Source organism: Condylostylus longicornis, unplaced genomic scaffold, assembly GCF_029603195.1.
Source record: "Condylostylus longicornis isolate FDR11 unplaced genomic scaffold, ASM2960319v2 ptg000028l, whole genome shotgun sequence".
Lineage (NCBI taxonomy): Eukaryota > Metazoa > Arthropoda > Insecta > Diptera > Dolichopodidae > Condylostylus > Condylostylus longicornis.
Window position 1 is genome coordinate 1,674,181 of NW_026577997.1, and position 16,520 is coordinate 1,690,700.

General features: G+C 25.7%; 1 protein-coding gene across 2 annotated transcripts in view; it reads right to left on the minus strand.

Annotated features, from left to right (window-relative positions):
• Window positions 1-14,777, minus strand: part of LOC129607733 (uncharacterized) — a 72,506-nt gene extending 57,729 nt beyond the window's left edge. Inside the window, exons 1-4 of one of the 2 annotated variants that reach the window (XM_055518901.1) lie at window positions 13,944-14,777; window positions 13,617-13,854; window positions 12,484-12,713; window positions 5,481-5,565 (exon numbers count right to left, since the gene is read on the minus strand). In XM_055518901.1, the coding sequence (XP_055374876.1) occupies window positions 5,522-5,565; window positions 12,484-12,713; window positions 13,617-13,854; window positions 13,944-14,229 (798 nt within the window). In that variant the 5' untranslated portion in view covers window positions 14,230-14,777 and the 3' untranslated portion in view covers window positions 5,481-5,521. Of the gene's footprint in view, window positions 1-5,480; window positions 5,566-12,483; window positions 12,714-13,616; window positions 13,855-13,943 lie in introns of those variants that run through there. The other variant, XM_055518902.1, reaches the window with a different exon arrangement.
• Between the last annotated feature and the right edge of the window lie 1,743 nt (window positions 14,778-16,520).

Below are 16,520 nucleotides of genomic sequence, written 5' to 3' on the forward strand. Positions count from 1 at the left end.
GACACGAGGTAATGAGATATCAGATCGTCTTGCGAGGGCTGGGGCTGGCGGGGATGCTGAAATGGTAGACGCGTCGGTTCGTCTGCCGCTGAGGGTTTATCTTGCCGTCATAGATGGTAAGTGTAGGAGAAGGAGCGGGGTCTGGTGGGCGGAGGCTCACACGTTAAGGTTGACCAAGGCAATATGGCCTATCAGGGACGAAAGGAGGACGAGGATGCTGTTGAGATATAATAGGGCTGATCTCAGCACACTGGTTGGGGTCCTGACGGGGCACTGCCTTCTGGAAAATGGCCAGGAGGCTTGGGATTGCTATGACGGATGTATGTCGTGGGTGTCAGGATGTGGCGGAGGTGGAGGATGTAGAGCATGTCCTCTGTGCCTGTCCGTTTCTGATGTGGAAGTGAAGGCGTGTTTTGAGGGCTTATTTTTACGATAACCTTCGGGACCTTTCCGAGATTTTTTGGGCTTCGCCAGGGAGGTTGGCTGGTTTGGATAGGGGGGTCTTGTGTCGAACTGCATGAGGGTTGTTGGGTGTTTTCTGGGGGTTGCCGATGGGCCTTTTTCTGTTGTCCTAGTGCATGAGCTTTGCGTGGGTGTACCGGTGGAGCCCCCCCGCCCCCCATACTACTACTACTACTAATGTCAATATGAGGGACCCTTGTCTATATGAAGTTTTGTGAAAATTCAAAATCTACTTTTAAATATTTTATGTAAATATCTTGGCACATAAGTAGTAAATTTATGAAATAAGTTTCCTTTTTTGCATTCTTTGATTTCATAAAAATTTTACGATTTGAGATATATACATATGTACATATATATTTTTTACCCTTAAATCAATATTATAAAATAAATTACATCAATAATGCTTCTGAAACTTTGGATTAATGAAAAATTTTAAACAGAAATATCACATGAGAGCTTATAAACAAAAGGACTCTGGTAATCTTTCTAAATTGCGACAGATAAAGGAGATCCTTTATCATTATTGAGTCTAGTCTGCGTATTTCAAAATACCCTAAAATAAGTTAATTTTAAATAGCACAATATAAAAAGCACTTCAGCAACGAAATTATCTAGAAACATTCTTTAATAAAATATTTTATCAAGATTTTATCATTAAAATTTTCGATAAAATTTATTCGGCAATTGTATATATTCTAAAAAAATTCAAACTATTACACAGGAACGCTTATATTTTCCATTATCTTTTGAATTTTTAAAATATCTATAGGATGAGGATTTAAAAAAAATTTCTTTTCAACCGAATTGAAAAATTCAATTATTTTCTACACTTAATATTTTTTTCATCTTAAAAAATTCTTGTGCTTAAATCACATTCAAAAAAATTTGAATAGAATTTTTTTGTACAAAATTTGTTACACTACTTTTAAAATTTAATAAAATGGAATAAAGTAGAAAAAGATTTCGCTAAATTCTACTTGAAATATAATTTTCATATTATATTCATTCAGTTTATATTCATTTCAATATTATAACAGGCTAAAAATATCAAAATAATTGCATTTAGCATATTAAGTAATTATATAATTTGTAGCAGGAAGTTAAAATAGTGAGACAACCCTTAAAGAGAATTGATTTTAAAGGATATATTTGAGAAACTCTGTTTTTATTTTTTTTAATATTAAATTTAAACCAGTATGTATATATAATATATAATTTTATACTATTACATCCTTATCATTCTTTTATACGAATAAATATCAAATGTATATTACAATAGTTTAGTGAATTATTATGCCTTAAATAATTATTATGATTATGTCCCAATTTTCTGAAGAACATAAAATAAATTTTTGACATATTGTGATTAAAATAAAATTTTAAAATGATTTGTAATTGATAATATTTATCCTTTTTTGTAAATATCCTTTATTACTTAACGTACATACAAATAAGCATGAGGAAAATTTTCTTATATCCTTACATAAATATAAAATATTAATAGAAATTTCTTAATTTAATGTATCTAGACATAAATTGGGAATACAAGATGTACAATGAGTTAAAACTGTGAGTTAAATAAGGAATAACTTATGAGAAAAGTGGATGTACGAAATGATTTTCGGAATGTACGAAAACTTCGGACCATCCTATGTACAAATATTAAAATTTTGAAATTGTCTTGTAATATTTATTTAATTTAATTAAATGTATAAGTTGAATTAAGAACACAAAACTGATAATAAGCATAAAATTTATGCATCATAAAAATGTAAGTGTTCTCAGATTAACAAAATTATAATATCAACAAATTGATCATAGAGAATAAATATTTTATGATAAAGGAATTTCAATACATTTACTAACATTATAATTTAAGCAATAAAACAATTGGAATACAATAGTATTGGAGTATGTAACATTCTGTATTGACATTAATGTCACATAATAAACATAATGGTATGCATATTTCGAATATAACATACTCGTATTTTAAAGCAACAATTTCCTCAATAAAAATTTATGGCACAATAAGTAAAAGGAAATACACAATTTTTTTTTTGAATTTACATATGTATAAGCTTCCGATTAATTCTGCAAACGTATTTAATTACAAAACTGAAAATGTAATGTAACTCTAAGTCTTCTAAATTAGAAATGAAGTGGAATTGACTGAATATATGGTATATAACAATTAGCATTTAATATTTCTTCTGTATTCAATACGAGTTCCACCATTTTCTTACAAGTTTTGCTTTATTCATTTTAAAATTAAATTTGTTTGTTTGCTTTATGCCTCCATGAGCTGAGGTTTTTACTTGAAAATATAGGTAATTCCAATTTGCACACTTTTATGTTTAATTTTTTCTTTCCATACTTTGTTTAAAGTCACAATTCAATCCAAATTTTTGATCCTAAGTATGAAATTCAGATTTTCAACCATATTGAAAAAGCGATTTTAGCTTTGCCGAATTAAAGAAAGCAACTTTCTACTCATATCAGCCAGAAATTCAAACTGCTACTATTAATCAAATTGCTTACTGTTCCACGATGCTATTCTTTATTTGATTCTCCTTTTTAATTTGTTGCAGTGTAATATTTTAAGCCAAAATACATCCATTATCTTTACTGTGTTATTCTAATATTCATTACATATTTTGATAAATTCAATTTCAAAAGCTATTTCCTTCTAAGTCAATTTGTAATAAATATAATTCCGGGTCCCTGTAGATTTATTAAAATAAATCTTTACATTTCCTGGTATGTAATTACCTTCATCGATAATAATATTTTCGTAATATTGATTAATTTTTATTTAACAAGAAAAAGTTTTTTAGATTTATTTGTAAAAAATGAAAAGAAAAAATGTTTTATTTTTAATTGAAAATAATTTTCATTAAATTAAAGTTGATTTCTTGAAAAATTAAAGAAATTATTTTCTTTTTTTAATTTTAAAATTCATTATTTGTCTTTGCCATCAATTTAAAAAAAAAAAAGAATTATTTATTACATGGTATAGAAAAGGAAGTTTTAGTTACATAGAGATAAAAATTCAAAAGTTTTTATAAAGGATTTAGATAATTTTATTTTTGAACAACAAAAAAAAAAAAAAAAATGAGATAAAAAAGTTTTAAGATAAAGTTTGCTTTTAACTTTCTACAATAATTATTGATTTCTTAGAAAAATATTAATTTTGCTCTAATAATTTTAGAAAATATTGATGGTACCAACGAATAATCAATCCTATAGAGTTAGATAAATTTAGAAACCAAAATTTTTTTTTATTTTTTAATAAAAGTTTTAATTTTAAGAATATTTTCCTTTCAATGTTTTGTAAAGTATGTCGGAAAATGGAACTTTGGCAAAATTTTTTTGAAAAAGAAGATTTTCGTTTAAATTTTTAAATTATAGCCCTTCTACTCCATTAATATTGCATTATATGTTTATTACAGATATTAAATTGTGCGGGTAAAAATGTCATGATCCAATTTTCATGCAAAAAAGAACTTCTTGTGATATACTAACAATTAAATTAATGATTAAAATTTTAAAAATTTTGCGATATTCTACACATTAAATGATTTGCAGTTCCAACTTATTGACTAGAACCTTTGTTGTTACGTTTGCTTGGTTGTTATATTTATTTTTAAAATAAAACATTTTGGATTTATAAGGTCTTGTATTGTTTAACAAGAAATTGATTTTAGAGCTTTTAACAATCAGTACTTATTCGATTAATAGTTTATTTTTAGAAAAAGATTTTGTTTCTTTATGGAATTAATGAAAATTTTCTGTAAATTTCAATCTATTACGTAAACATTTTTCCAGATAATATTTGGCTTATTTTTGTTATAATTTTCAAGTATTTTTAAATTTTTAATTGATTTACATTTTTAAATTTCTTATTTATATATATTATATATAGAACTTTTAATCTAAATTATTTATACTTTAAATTATTAAGTATCTAATAATATTTCCAATATTGAAAACAATCGTATAATTGGATTGCCTTTTTCTTTAAATTTGAATCTCGTTTAAAGGTTTCGTTTAATTTGTCGTGATTCATTATTTTTTTATAGTGTTGAAATAAAATTTCGGTTTGCTGTTATCTGTCTCAGCAATTTTTATGAATTTAAAATGTTTTTCTCTCCGGTAAAATTGTTGGAAAAAAAATCTGAAGAATCCACCCGCTGCCTGTTCTAGTGACACAACGACCATTATCAATAAAATATTTGCTGCTAATCCATCTTAGTTATGTAGAAAAATTTTAAAATGAAAAAATCTGAAAGCTAGTAGCTACTTGATCTAGTTGATTTATTATCAAATTTTGATAAAATATTTACTGAGTTGTTTAAATAGTAAATTACATTTTTCTTATATTTTTTTTCTGATTCAACATTAATTTCCTTTTTGCTGCTCATTTAGGATAGTTTTGCTTTTACTTCATATATATGTTTCTTTTTTTTCTGCACCCCTATTAAATAAATCTTCATCATAAGTGTTATGATCTATACATGTATGTAATATGTACACATATGGGTATGAGTTTTATGAGTGATTCATTAGATGTAATATTAAGCCCACACTATTTATTCCATATTTTTTTCATTAGTAGAGGAAAGATGTTCATTTTGGAAAGCACATTTTATTGATACCACTTTTCTCAGGCTACAAATTTGTTTATGATATTTCTTTTCATCTGAACTTTTGTATTCATATAATATATCAAAAATTTTTAACTACATAATTGGTTTAGTCTTTTAATAGTAAAAACTTTTGTTTGGTTATCATTTGTGGCTTACAAAGTTGGTTTTCCATAGATTTCACTTCTTAGTCCATTTGAGACTGTTTCAGATGTACAACTTGTGTTGCTTTCTTTTTCTTTTCTCGTGCTAAGACTAAGCATTTTTCAAAATTTTATTGGTCCATCTGGAACTGATAGCCTTCTATAGCATTTTAATATTGTCCTAATAGTAACACGAGACTGCTTCGTTTTGTATTTTTTATCGGGGCTTGCAGATTTTAAAATTTTTCATATTTTATTATCGAACTTTTAAATCGTAACCTCTTTATTATGATTGTAAACCTTGTTTTGCACTACAAATGAAATAAAAAACTATAAGTATTATAAACGCAAAACTAGGATGACAAACGGCGAACGCCATATGTAATTGAAACAATAATTGGGACCTCCTGTTCTGTACAAATCCATTCTGCAAAATTTCCCATTGAAATAAAAAATTGTAGACATAATTTTTGCGGAACAGAAAAATAGAAAAAAATGTTAGAAAATAAATGTATGAAAGCAGTAAGTTATGATAAATCTGCTGTTTTGTTGTTTTTTTTTTTCAAGAATCTTAGTTCACTTTTGTTAATACGAAAATTGTTAAAAACGAAGAGGGTCGGTAAAAATGTGTGATAAAAATGAGTGATAATGGTACAATACTATACAAAAACAAATTGGAAAATTGTAAGAAATACACTTAAAGCATTAAGAAGAAAATTTTTGAAATATTATATTAAGTATATTCGTTTTCTGCTTTTATTTTTTATTTTTTTTTCTTGCTGATTTACCAAAAGTTATCTGTCCAGCTTTTGAATATTTATTACTATGAATCAATCTTTAAAAATTGTTGAGTATGGGAGGGAAAAGCAGTAAATCATAAATGTGTAGCTGAAGATAAAAGATATATTCTATATGCCTACCTATAGGATATGAAATTTTCAAATATTTTGGTTTAAGAACTATTTCTCCCTTACATTATAATTGCAGCATGAAAAATTCCCACTTATTTCAAATATTGACCAAATTTAGTCTAGATAGCGAACACTATTCGATCTATTTAATGAAGGGATAATCTTTATTCAATGTAAATTTTATTAGTCGAGTCATTTACTATTTGACACATATTATAGTCAACATAAAAGGAAACCCCATTTGATCTATATTCTATTCCGCTTGTATTTGTTTACCAGACTATATACAATCCTTGAAAAAATTCATTCATCCATAGTTATTTTGTACTTTTAATGTTTAAACTCTTTTCTTATTTTTTAATCTTAGACTTTCTCTTGCCGCCTTTATATCCTTTTCAAAATTTTCTTTTTTTTTTTTTGCATTTAAATAAATAGTGGTAAACGTGAATTGAAAATTGATTGAATCCTATCATCGATTTTAAGGATATTTTCAATATCCTAGAAATAAGCTTTTTACTATGAATTTTTTTCAACATTTACACTAACACATGTATTCGTTTTTTAATCAAAGAAAAAATGAAATATCTCGAAAATAAATTGAGAGGAAAGCTATGTTAAAAGAGTAATAGAAATTTTTCACAAAAAAAAAATTTTTTTATTCTTTTATTTATTTCCCATTGAAGAACGCAATTGCCGATCGTGTTATTTTATATATGGGAGCAACAAAATTTGACTAAAATCATCCCTTTTTTATATTTTCTAACATATTTGTTTTATTTTATTTCCCATTTTTCTTTCAATAACCATAATATGTTTGTATTAAATGTTCGGAAATGAAAATTTTTCATCAGAGGCGTGTCATACAGCAATTGATATGAAAAAAGGGATGAGAACATTTCGATTTTTTATTATAGAAGAGAGGAAATAAAAACTTGATAAATCGAAAATTTAAAAGAAAATGTTGACACAAATCATTTCTAACTAATTTATGTATTTTTTATTGAGAGTTGCCAATTTTTTCTTAAGATTTTAGAAAAAAATCTTAAGAAGGAGATTAACATAAGGACAAACTAATTATCTTCAGTTAAAATGCTAGAACAATGTTGTTGTAAAACAAAAACAAATACCATAATAATATGTAAGACAAGCAAGCTTAATTCATTAATTTAGTCCAAGTTCTACTCTAAAAAAAAAAATGGTAATTATTATAAAAGTATATTGAATGCTTCAAATTTACCCATTCTAAAAAATATTTCAAAATTATTTTAGAAACATTTCAAGAGATATAACCAAAGAAATAAGGCAAAATGTATGTCAACAACTCGATTCGCAATCTATAAAGAATAAAATAGAAAGCTTATTAATACTTTAATAATACATTTATCTCTGTAAGTCACAATGTTTCTAATTTTATAAATAGGCGGAAACTCTAATAAACTTTCAAAAATATATTGAATATATATATATATATAAAACACATATATGCAATATCAAAATACACGCACCATATATTTTGGTTTTACTTTTATAATTTAACCTTGAGACTGATTATTACTTCACATTACTTGTCTTAATATTTAGAATAAAGTAAAATAATCTTTTAAAGGAAGAGAGCAACTCACACAGAAAATAATTGAGTGGTTTAGTGGCATGAAAATTTCCTTTAAGAAAAATGATAAAAGTTAATGTTTTCATTGAATTTGTTTACCTACACGTACAAATATGTATGTATACATTGTATATTTAAACAAATATGTTCTTTATTTTTACGATAGAATATTGAAACAAGAATAAATACTAGAATATGAAAGAAATTTCAATTTTGGAAATATTAGTACCTAATTAACTTTCAATAGAGTGTATTTTAAATTGTAGTGTATGTAAATAACTCAATTGATTTCTAATTCTTGTTCGTTTGTTCGTCCGATTACAAAATTTCGGTTTTTGTATGCTCTCTAGAGTTCCCAAAGTTATTACCTATATAAAGGCAAAAATTTAACAAAAATCGACCCTTTACCATTTGTACACGTTCAGATATCGTCTATAAACGTTCTTTGTAATAATTTAAAATTAAATAGTAGTTATTTCCAAGAAACTTAGTCGTAAAGTTGAGATGCCCAAACAGCGCTCTAATCACACATTACCATTTTCCAACACTAAAAGGTCGAATTGTATTGCAACCGAATTAAATATTAAATTTTTTTTCGCAATGACAAGCTTTACTTGTTACTTATAAAAACGTATAATTTTCCTCTTTTTTGTAATAATGTATAAAAGTGTTTGTATGTTGAGTGCTTCTGTTATTACGAGTATTAACAGAAGAAAACAAAAATCTCTGGCCTTTATTTTTAGTACCTATTTTATATTTTACCAAACCTTTAACAATTTATATTGAAGCTCTGGTGAATGCAATTAAGAAATAAATAAAACATGAAATTGCTATAGAGAAATTAGATTATTGGATTTATTGACAAAATAATTGCCTGAAATTACTTTCTGCCTTTCACTTTTTGTGGAAAAAGTTCATTTCCCATAGCGTTTTCCATCTACCATACTCTAGTTATTTTGAAATTTTTCAATATTATTCGTTGTTTTTGAATTTTCTCCTTTTTTCTTGTTTATCTTATTTATTTAGTTATTCGAAAAAGAATGAGAATGGTAGAGAAAAATTAATTTATGGCATGAAAACAGCAATTTTTATTAAAGGAAAATATTTTGTATATTGAACTGTTTGAAGACAATAGGATTTAATTTTCGCTGGAAATGAAATTTGGAGCATATACGAAAAGAATATCAGCTACTCCTATTTCATCTCTATATTTTATAGAATTGCTGGTAAGGTATGATGAATGAATGAAAGTAAATTTAATTTTTATTGAAATTGTAGAATATTCTAATTAATTCTTTTATATAAAGAACGTGTATGCGAGCATATTATTACATAAAATCAAATGTGATAGGTAAAATACAAAGTGTAACGTAAATATAACGCGTAAAATACAAAGTGGAAAGTTATTAATCTTCATTTAACGCTTCAATTGATAAAATTTTTAGCGACATCTAGTTTTGTAATCGGTAATCTATTATAATGTTATAAATAACGTGATTCTGTTTGTAGGGGAAGTATTTGCTGTTAAAATCTCTTTAAGAAAAATGGAAACTAAGATGTTAAAATTCAAATTCAACTTTTAAATCTACGTTAGATATATGTACATATATATTTTTTATTATATTTTAATTTCTTTTCATGTTGTTCTGGTATATTTATAGAGTTCTCTTGTTGTTCGGTCTGACCGGTTGAAAGAAAGATTACTTTTATCTTCAACCAAATTCTGTTGCAAGACTTTTGTTCTATTCCAAAATTTCACATAAAATTATTTTTATATAAGGGTACCCCTTACACCGGCACACCGAATGTATCAGCAATACACCGAATGTAATATTTTCTATGTATAAAATCTAATTTATAACTTACAGAAACCTTATTAAATTTTCATTTACGAAAAACTTTTACTTAGGTTCCACCACAAAATTAGAAAAAAAAAACAAAATATAATTTAAATTACAAATAAAATTGAATTAAAAAAGTATTTTTGATTTTTCTTACAAAAACATAATAATTTTATAAAACAACTAATTAAACTTTTCGTTTTTCACACAAAATATATTTTTTCATACAAATTTTTTCTTCTATTTGGCTACCGTTGGTCTGTAGACTACGAAATACACATTACCTTTATTTTTAAAAAATTTATTACTGAAATATACGCAAATCATTTAATTGATTGCCGAAATTCATTAGAAATTTTATTTAAGCTGCCAATACCGTAAATTATGTTAAACTTTTAATATTTCAACATATAGAGACTTTGCAGTTTTATATATCGAAAAAAATTACCCACAATTGGCTCAAACTAAGTCAATTTAAGAAAATCTATAAGAATTATGGGTTTAGTGGCCCGACCTAACATTTTTTAGGATGACAACAGATTTGTTAATTATGAAATTCGCAATTGAATATCAAGAAATATTTGTTTAATTTAAAATTCAAAATTTTCAAATAGGTACTTAATTAATAAAACTAGACTATTTCAGGTTTTTGATTCTTATCTTAATACCTATGTATATGTTACTAAAAAAATCAAATCGATATTCCGTTACATTAAATACACTTTTATATACCTTTGAGGATAGAGAGAATTTTATAAAAAAAAACTTACAAGATAAATAAATGCTTGTATTCTATCTATATATATAATTTAATAATGTCACTCTATGTGTACATGTATGAGAAACGAATTCAAAATAAATAGAAAACCCCAATCTTGTTTTTGAACTCTACTATATTATTTTTAATGGTTTCTATGAATGAACATTATATTCTGATTATTATTTTAATCAAGTAGATATAATTTTATATAAAAATAGAATTCTATATTTTTATGATGCAATTGACTACTATTTATAATGATAATTGCTTTTAACCATTATTATATAAACATAATATCAATCTGTACTAAACATTTTCAAGAGTTTATTTTATAAATAGTTTTTTTTATGAGTTCCTATATACATAAATACATAATAATATTTTAGTTGAATAATTCTGAACTAGCAAACAGAGATACTTAAAAAGAATTTTTATATTTTAAATTAATTTTTATTTTATTTTATTTTAGTATTTTAGAACTTATCATATGTTTGTTTTTGAAGTATACTTTCAGATCTGTAAAGCTGTGAAGGACCTATTTATAACTATGTATATATTACCCTTCAGGAAAATTTTTCATTTTATACAAAATTTTATATTTTTATAACTACAATTATAAAATGTCATTAAAACTTGACTAAACAGATATGATGAAAATTGAATTAAATAAAAAAAAAGAAATATTGCAAAGGATTTTCAACGTAATAAAGTAAACATGGGTGAATCGATGAATATGTACGTTATATAACATAAAATAAGATGAAAGGGTAATGAATATAGGCTGACTAAAAATTATATACCAATAATTTCCGGTTACTAATTAATTGAATTTAATGCATTTTTTTAATTTCTGATTTAAATCCTATTAAAATCAGATAAAAAAACAGTTGAAAAACTGGATACTTTCGAAATATTCCTTATTCAGAGATTCCTTGATCTAAATATAAGGCAGCTTGTCAACTAAAAATTAAAAATCCTACAAATTTCTACACAAATTTTCAATAAAAATTAATAAATTTCCGACTATTGTTTAAATATTTGAAATATTTTCTATAAGTTCTCCGGTAATTTGCACATGGATATTTCCGTTCGTTTTTTCTTTATTAATTTTTACCTTAATAGTTATCAACTTCTCCTGAACAAACTAAAAATAAAAATAACATGTAAATATGTATTGTAATTTTGTATATATACATACAAGTAAAATTTTGGAGCATTCTATTGCCACTGAATTAAATTTCGAGTACGTGACACAATTCATTAACAATTGGAGAAAAAAAAAAGTGAGCAGTAATCTAACAAATAAAATATTGAAATGGAAATTTTTCGACGTCATGTAATTTGTCTAATTTCTGTAAATGGTTTATTTTTTTTTCTCATTTATTAAAATAAATGTCGGTGAAATATTTTGTTATAATTCCTACGTAAGTTTTACTTCATTAATACTTTATGTCAATAATGCTTGGTTAAAGCGAGTGTGTGTAACAATCTATTCAAATATATCTGGGTAAAAAGGTTGTATAAAAGAAAAAGTTAAGGGTATTTTTTTTAACATTTTAGTATTATGGTAAGATGCCGTTACTTTTTTACAGAAAATTCTACGTGCGAGACGTGACCAATTTTTATAGTAACTAAGCATTACAGTTAAGCATCTACCTACCGTCTTTTTACATATATAATTGAGAATATGAAAAAGACTTGCTATTTCTTAATATTTTGCATGCTTTCTCGAATTTTCTATTGTAAATATGTTAACATTTTTTACATTGAGCACATAACAAGTATTTATATTTAATTTTTAATGAAATATGCTGTCATCCAGTCAGCAAAATATCCTAAAATCTATATATACGTAAAGTACATTCAATACGTAAAGTACAAATTGAATTGTTGATACTCTGACTTATATTTTGCAATTTTTAGTGAGATCTTGTTGATTTTGCTCAAAAACATCAAATCCAATTTAAAATTAGCTTTTCGCATTTACTTCAGAATCACCTTTCAAGAAAAACAACTAAATGTATAGGTAACGATTGCTTAAAAGAACAATTTTTTTTTAATATTGAAAAATCAACATTACTAAAATTAATAAAATTATTTCCTCTTACCTATTGTTGTTAATACTGTTAAAGAATATAGAAATGCTCTAGCAAATGTCCAATCATATTCTTGTAAACCATATCTAGGTGGCAGTATCATAACAGCGCCTGTTGATGGTGCATTACTACCACCAACATTATTAACAGCACCGCTTTCTAACTGCAATTGAACTGACATATGTTTTGTAAATTGTTGTATTAATTCATCTTGAAATTTTTCAATTTCTAAAGCTGCTAATCTGTTTTTTGTTTTGAAGAAAAAAGAAAGCAAAATAATTTAATGTGATTTTCAGTTGTTCACAACACAATGATATATAAAATAATTAAATTAAATAAAAATACATAAGTAGTTTGACTTATTAGATAATTACAATTTTAATCCAACTTAATCAACACAATTTTCCAGGTTCCGCATAAATATTTATGCGATAGTATAATAAGTAGAAATATTTTGAATTCTGTTATTGAATATAGACTCACAAAATAATTCTTTCTTAAATATTCCTGGAAGGAATTTGATTTTAGACAAGAAAGCAGTTTCTTAAGCCGCTTATGTGCATTTTTTTTTTTGAAAATTCAATTATGCACGTAAGTATACTTTTTTATTCCGTTACCAACTAATAAATACGGTAAATATATGAAAATATAAAATTATATATTAAAAATTAAATGACATTCGATAGTCTAACATCAATCACGCTGATTATTTGATTCACCTGAATACCGCAAAACAATTATTAAGAATTAACACTTCATAAGTAAAATTAATTGGCTTCATTAAATTACTTTTAATTAGCCAATATGCATAAAGATGGGGTTGAACGATATTATTCAATAATTTTACCCTACTTATAATAACGATAAGAAAAAATGAAATCAAAAATTTTAAAAAGCATGTACTACAATGGTCGCAAATATTGAATGTTGAAAAGTCGTCTTAAGTCTTTACTTGAACATGGAAACCAAATTGAAACACGTCTAACTTAATGAAGTTTTGATTATGCAACCCTTCTTTTTTCGTGCAAATAAAGATGTTTTATTAATTTACAAGATCATTTTGCAAACCCCTACAAATCAAAAATGATTAAAGGGTCTCTGGACAAAGAAATAACATAACTTTTATCAAAATTTCCAATACTTACTTAGTCCAATTATCCCTGTATAGAATATTTAATGATACTGTTATATCCCAAATATTTTCCACAGCCCTCGTTCTACTATCATTTAATGCTTGTTCTATAGCACCAGTTTGACTTTGGATATCTTCATAGGTGCGTTGTGATGGGGTTGGTCTACTTAATTGCCTATTAATTGTTGATGCTAATGTTCTTTGATGCATTTGTGATGCACCACCTTCTATTGCCAAAAATATAAATGATCCTTAAAAAAAGTAAATGGGATAGAATGTTAACATCAAAAAATTGATAAAGTGATTGAGATTTTAAATTCTTAAAAAAATATTTTCATACCTAGTAGCGTATATGCAAAAAGTAATGTACAAATGCCTAAATTTGTTAATAAACTAGCCCAAAATGCTGTTGAATTACTACTTAAGCAACGACAACACTTTCGACGACTTTTCCTTGTAGCATTAACGCCTTGTTGACTTCCACTTACAACGCTTACACTTTTTAATGGTGCTGAGCTATCGTCGCGCTTTAAGGTATTTGTGCAGCTATTGTTCGTTTTACTTAATGTTGGATACGGTTCATATTGATACCGTGTTGAATCTTTTTCTGTCATTGTAATTTCCATTTGAGAATTTTTTTTTGTTTTGATTTCCTTTGTAATATTGAGAGTTTTCAGGTTACGTTTTATTTATTAACAGTTTCAATTGCTGCTTTAAAGACTCCCCGAATATATAATGTACTTAATTTGATATTCCAAATGCAAAATTATTTTATTGCATTGGAATTTTTTAGAATTTTCAATAATAATACATAAATTGGTTTTTTTCTTATTAGCCATTAAATCGAAATTACGAAGTACGGAATCTTCTTGAATACAAAAACGTTTGGCAATATGAACTCTACTTCTTAAATCTCCGCTGAAAATGTTTGCGTCTAGGCCTGCTTGAATTGAATTTTCTTCAAAATAATTTTTTTTCCTTTGTAATTTTAATTTTTTTCTATTTTCAATATTCAATACAAACTTTTGCCTTTATGATTTATTTTAATTTGTAATCTAAAAAAAGGTCTTTTAAAGCCAATTTTAATATTGTGCCAGTGCTGCCAGCTGAAAGCTTCTGATATATTAACTAATAACGTATAATCTCTGCTGTTAATAGTTTCATTCCGAACAAGTTTTTCTCTGAAAAAGAAAAGTTAAAAAATTTTGAATTTTTAAGAAATTTCTTCATTTGTATGTAAGAACATTAAAATTTATATATACTATTCAGTTTTTAAAGAATAATGTGATTTCAGTGAAAACTCACGTGAAAACTGACCCAGCTTGAGTACTTGATTTGAAATCACTACGGTTTCAAGCTTAGCTTTTTATATTAATTCGTTATATGGCGAACAGATTAAAATAATATTGCTTGAAAATGAGTTGACTTTGACATTAGCTGACAAGCATTATATATTAATTTGTCATTATCAATCTTTCAGTAGATTTTCATGTCAAGCTAACATTTTTGTCGGATCGACTTGACTTAAAAATTTCAAGTCAAGTACCATTTTTGTTAACTCGGAACCCGTTTAAAGTCATAATTGTAAAAATAACTTAACTGGAAAATAGAACAAGATCGATTTTACGCGGTGAAATATTAAAATTAATGTGGAATACATATATTTAAATGGGCCGGCTAATCAAACGAAATTACCGCCACTAAATAAACCGCCGGCTCAAAAAAAAGCCTTAATCACATACTATTTATTTGACATTATATGTGCACTTACTTAATTTTGCCGCTCCGTTACCTTTTACCGCTTTTGGTATGTTTGCACAATTAAGTGTAAAATGATTTACACATAAGAAAACGTACTAAGGTTTGCGTCAAGCAGCATTCATTAATTAAAATATGAAATAAATGAAGTAAATGAAGTGAAATATTTCTGTTGCGATGATTGTATTTAAAAGTTAAACCTTGAAAATTTCGCAATATAATTAGTATGTATATGATTTTAATGTATAAAATTTTTGTTTTATACCTTATTCAGACCATGAAATAACATGTCTATATTAAAATTTTTGTCAATTTATAACACATCTTAAAGAATAATATTTATGTCGAAACAAAAGATATTTCGAAGAGTAATATTAGGTTATTCTAAATATGTTGTTCTATATATGAATTTCTTTTTTTCTCAAATCAAAGCAAGTTTGATTTAAATTTTTTTTTAGAAATTAAAATTGAAAACTGTCACTTTGTTATTTCTTAAAAGAATTTTCAAAATTAACTAAATAAGCCATCTGAAATTATACATAGTGCGAAACCGATTTTCCATATCTTAATCGAGTAAGAAAAATTTTATCAGTATCTGTTGTGTCAACATAGTCTTATTAGCAGCAGACTTTTGTAATTTTTATTCTATGGTGTAAACATAGTCTAATTAAGCTTTTTGTTTAATAAAGCGCGATTCAATTAAACCATTACTCCATTTTGCATTTGGAGCTGTAACAGTATACACTGAAAAGATGTGATAAAAGAATTAATTTTTTTAAAATTTTAAAAAGTGATAATTAAAGTGAAATTATAGTTTAAATAAATATTTGATTAAATTATATTTATTTTAAACATGAAGGAAATGTTTTAAATATTAAGTATTTAAATGAGAACTTTGTTTTCGGCATATTTGTAAAAAAAGAAGCTAAAGTCCTTGTACATATGTATGTTTGTATGTATATATGCAGTATATACATGCATTTATACATTCTGCGCCAAAATTCCAACGAAGGCGTCTTATGGCTTTGTATCAAGTGAAAATTTAAAATTTAACCAAATTGTATATACATATGTATTAGTATGTATGTACGTACATGAAATGGAATCCTCAGCTAGTTTAAAAATTGTTCATCAATTCAAAAAAGGAAAAGATCAAAAC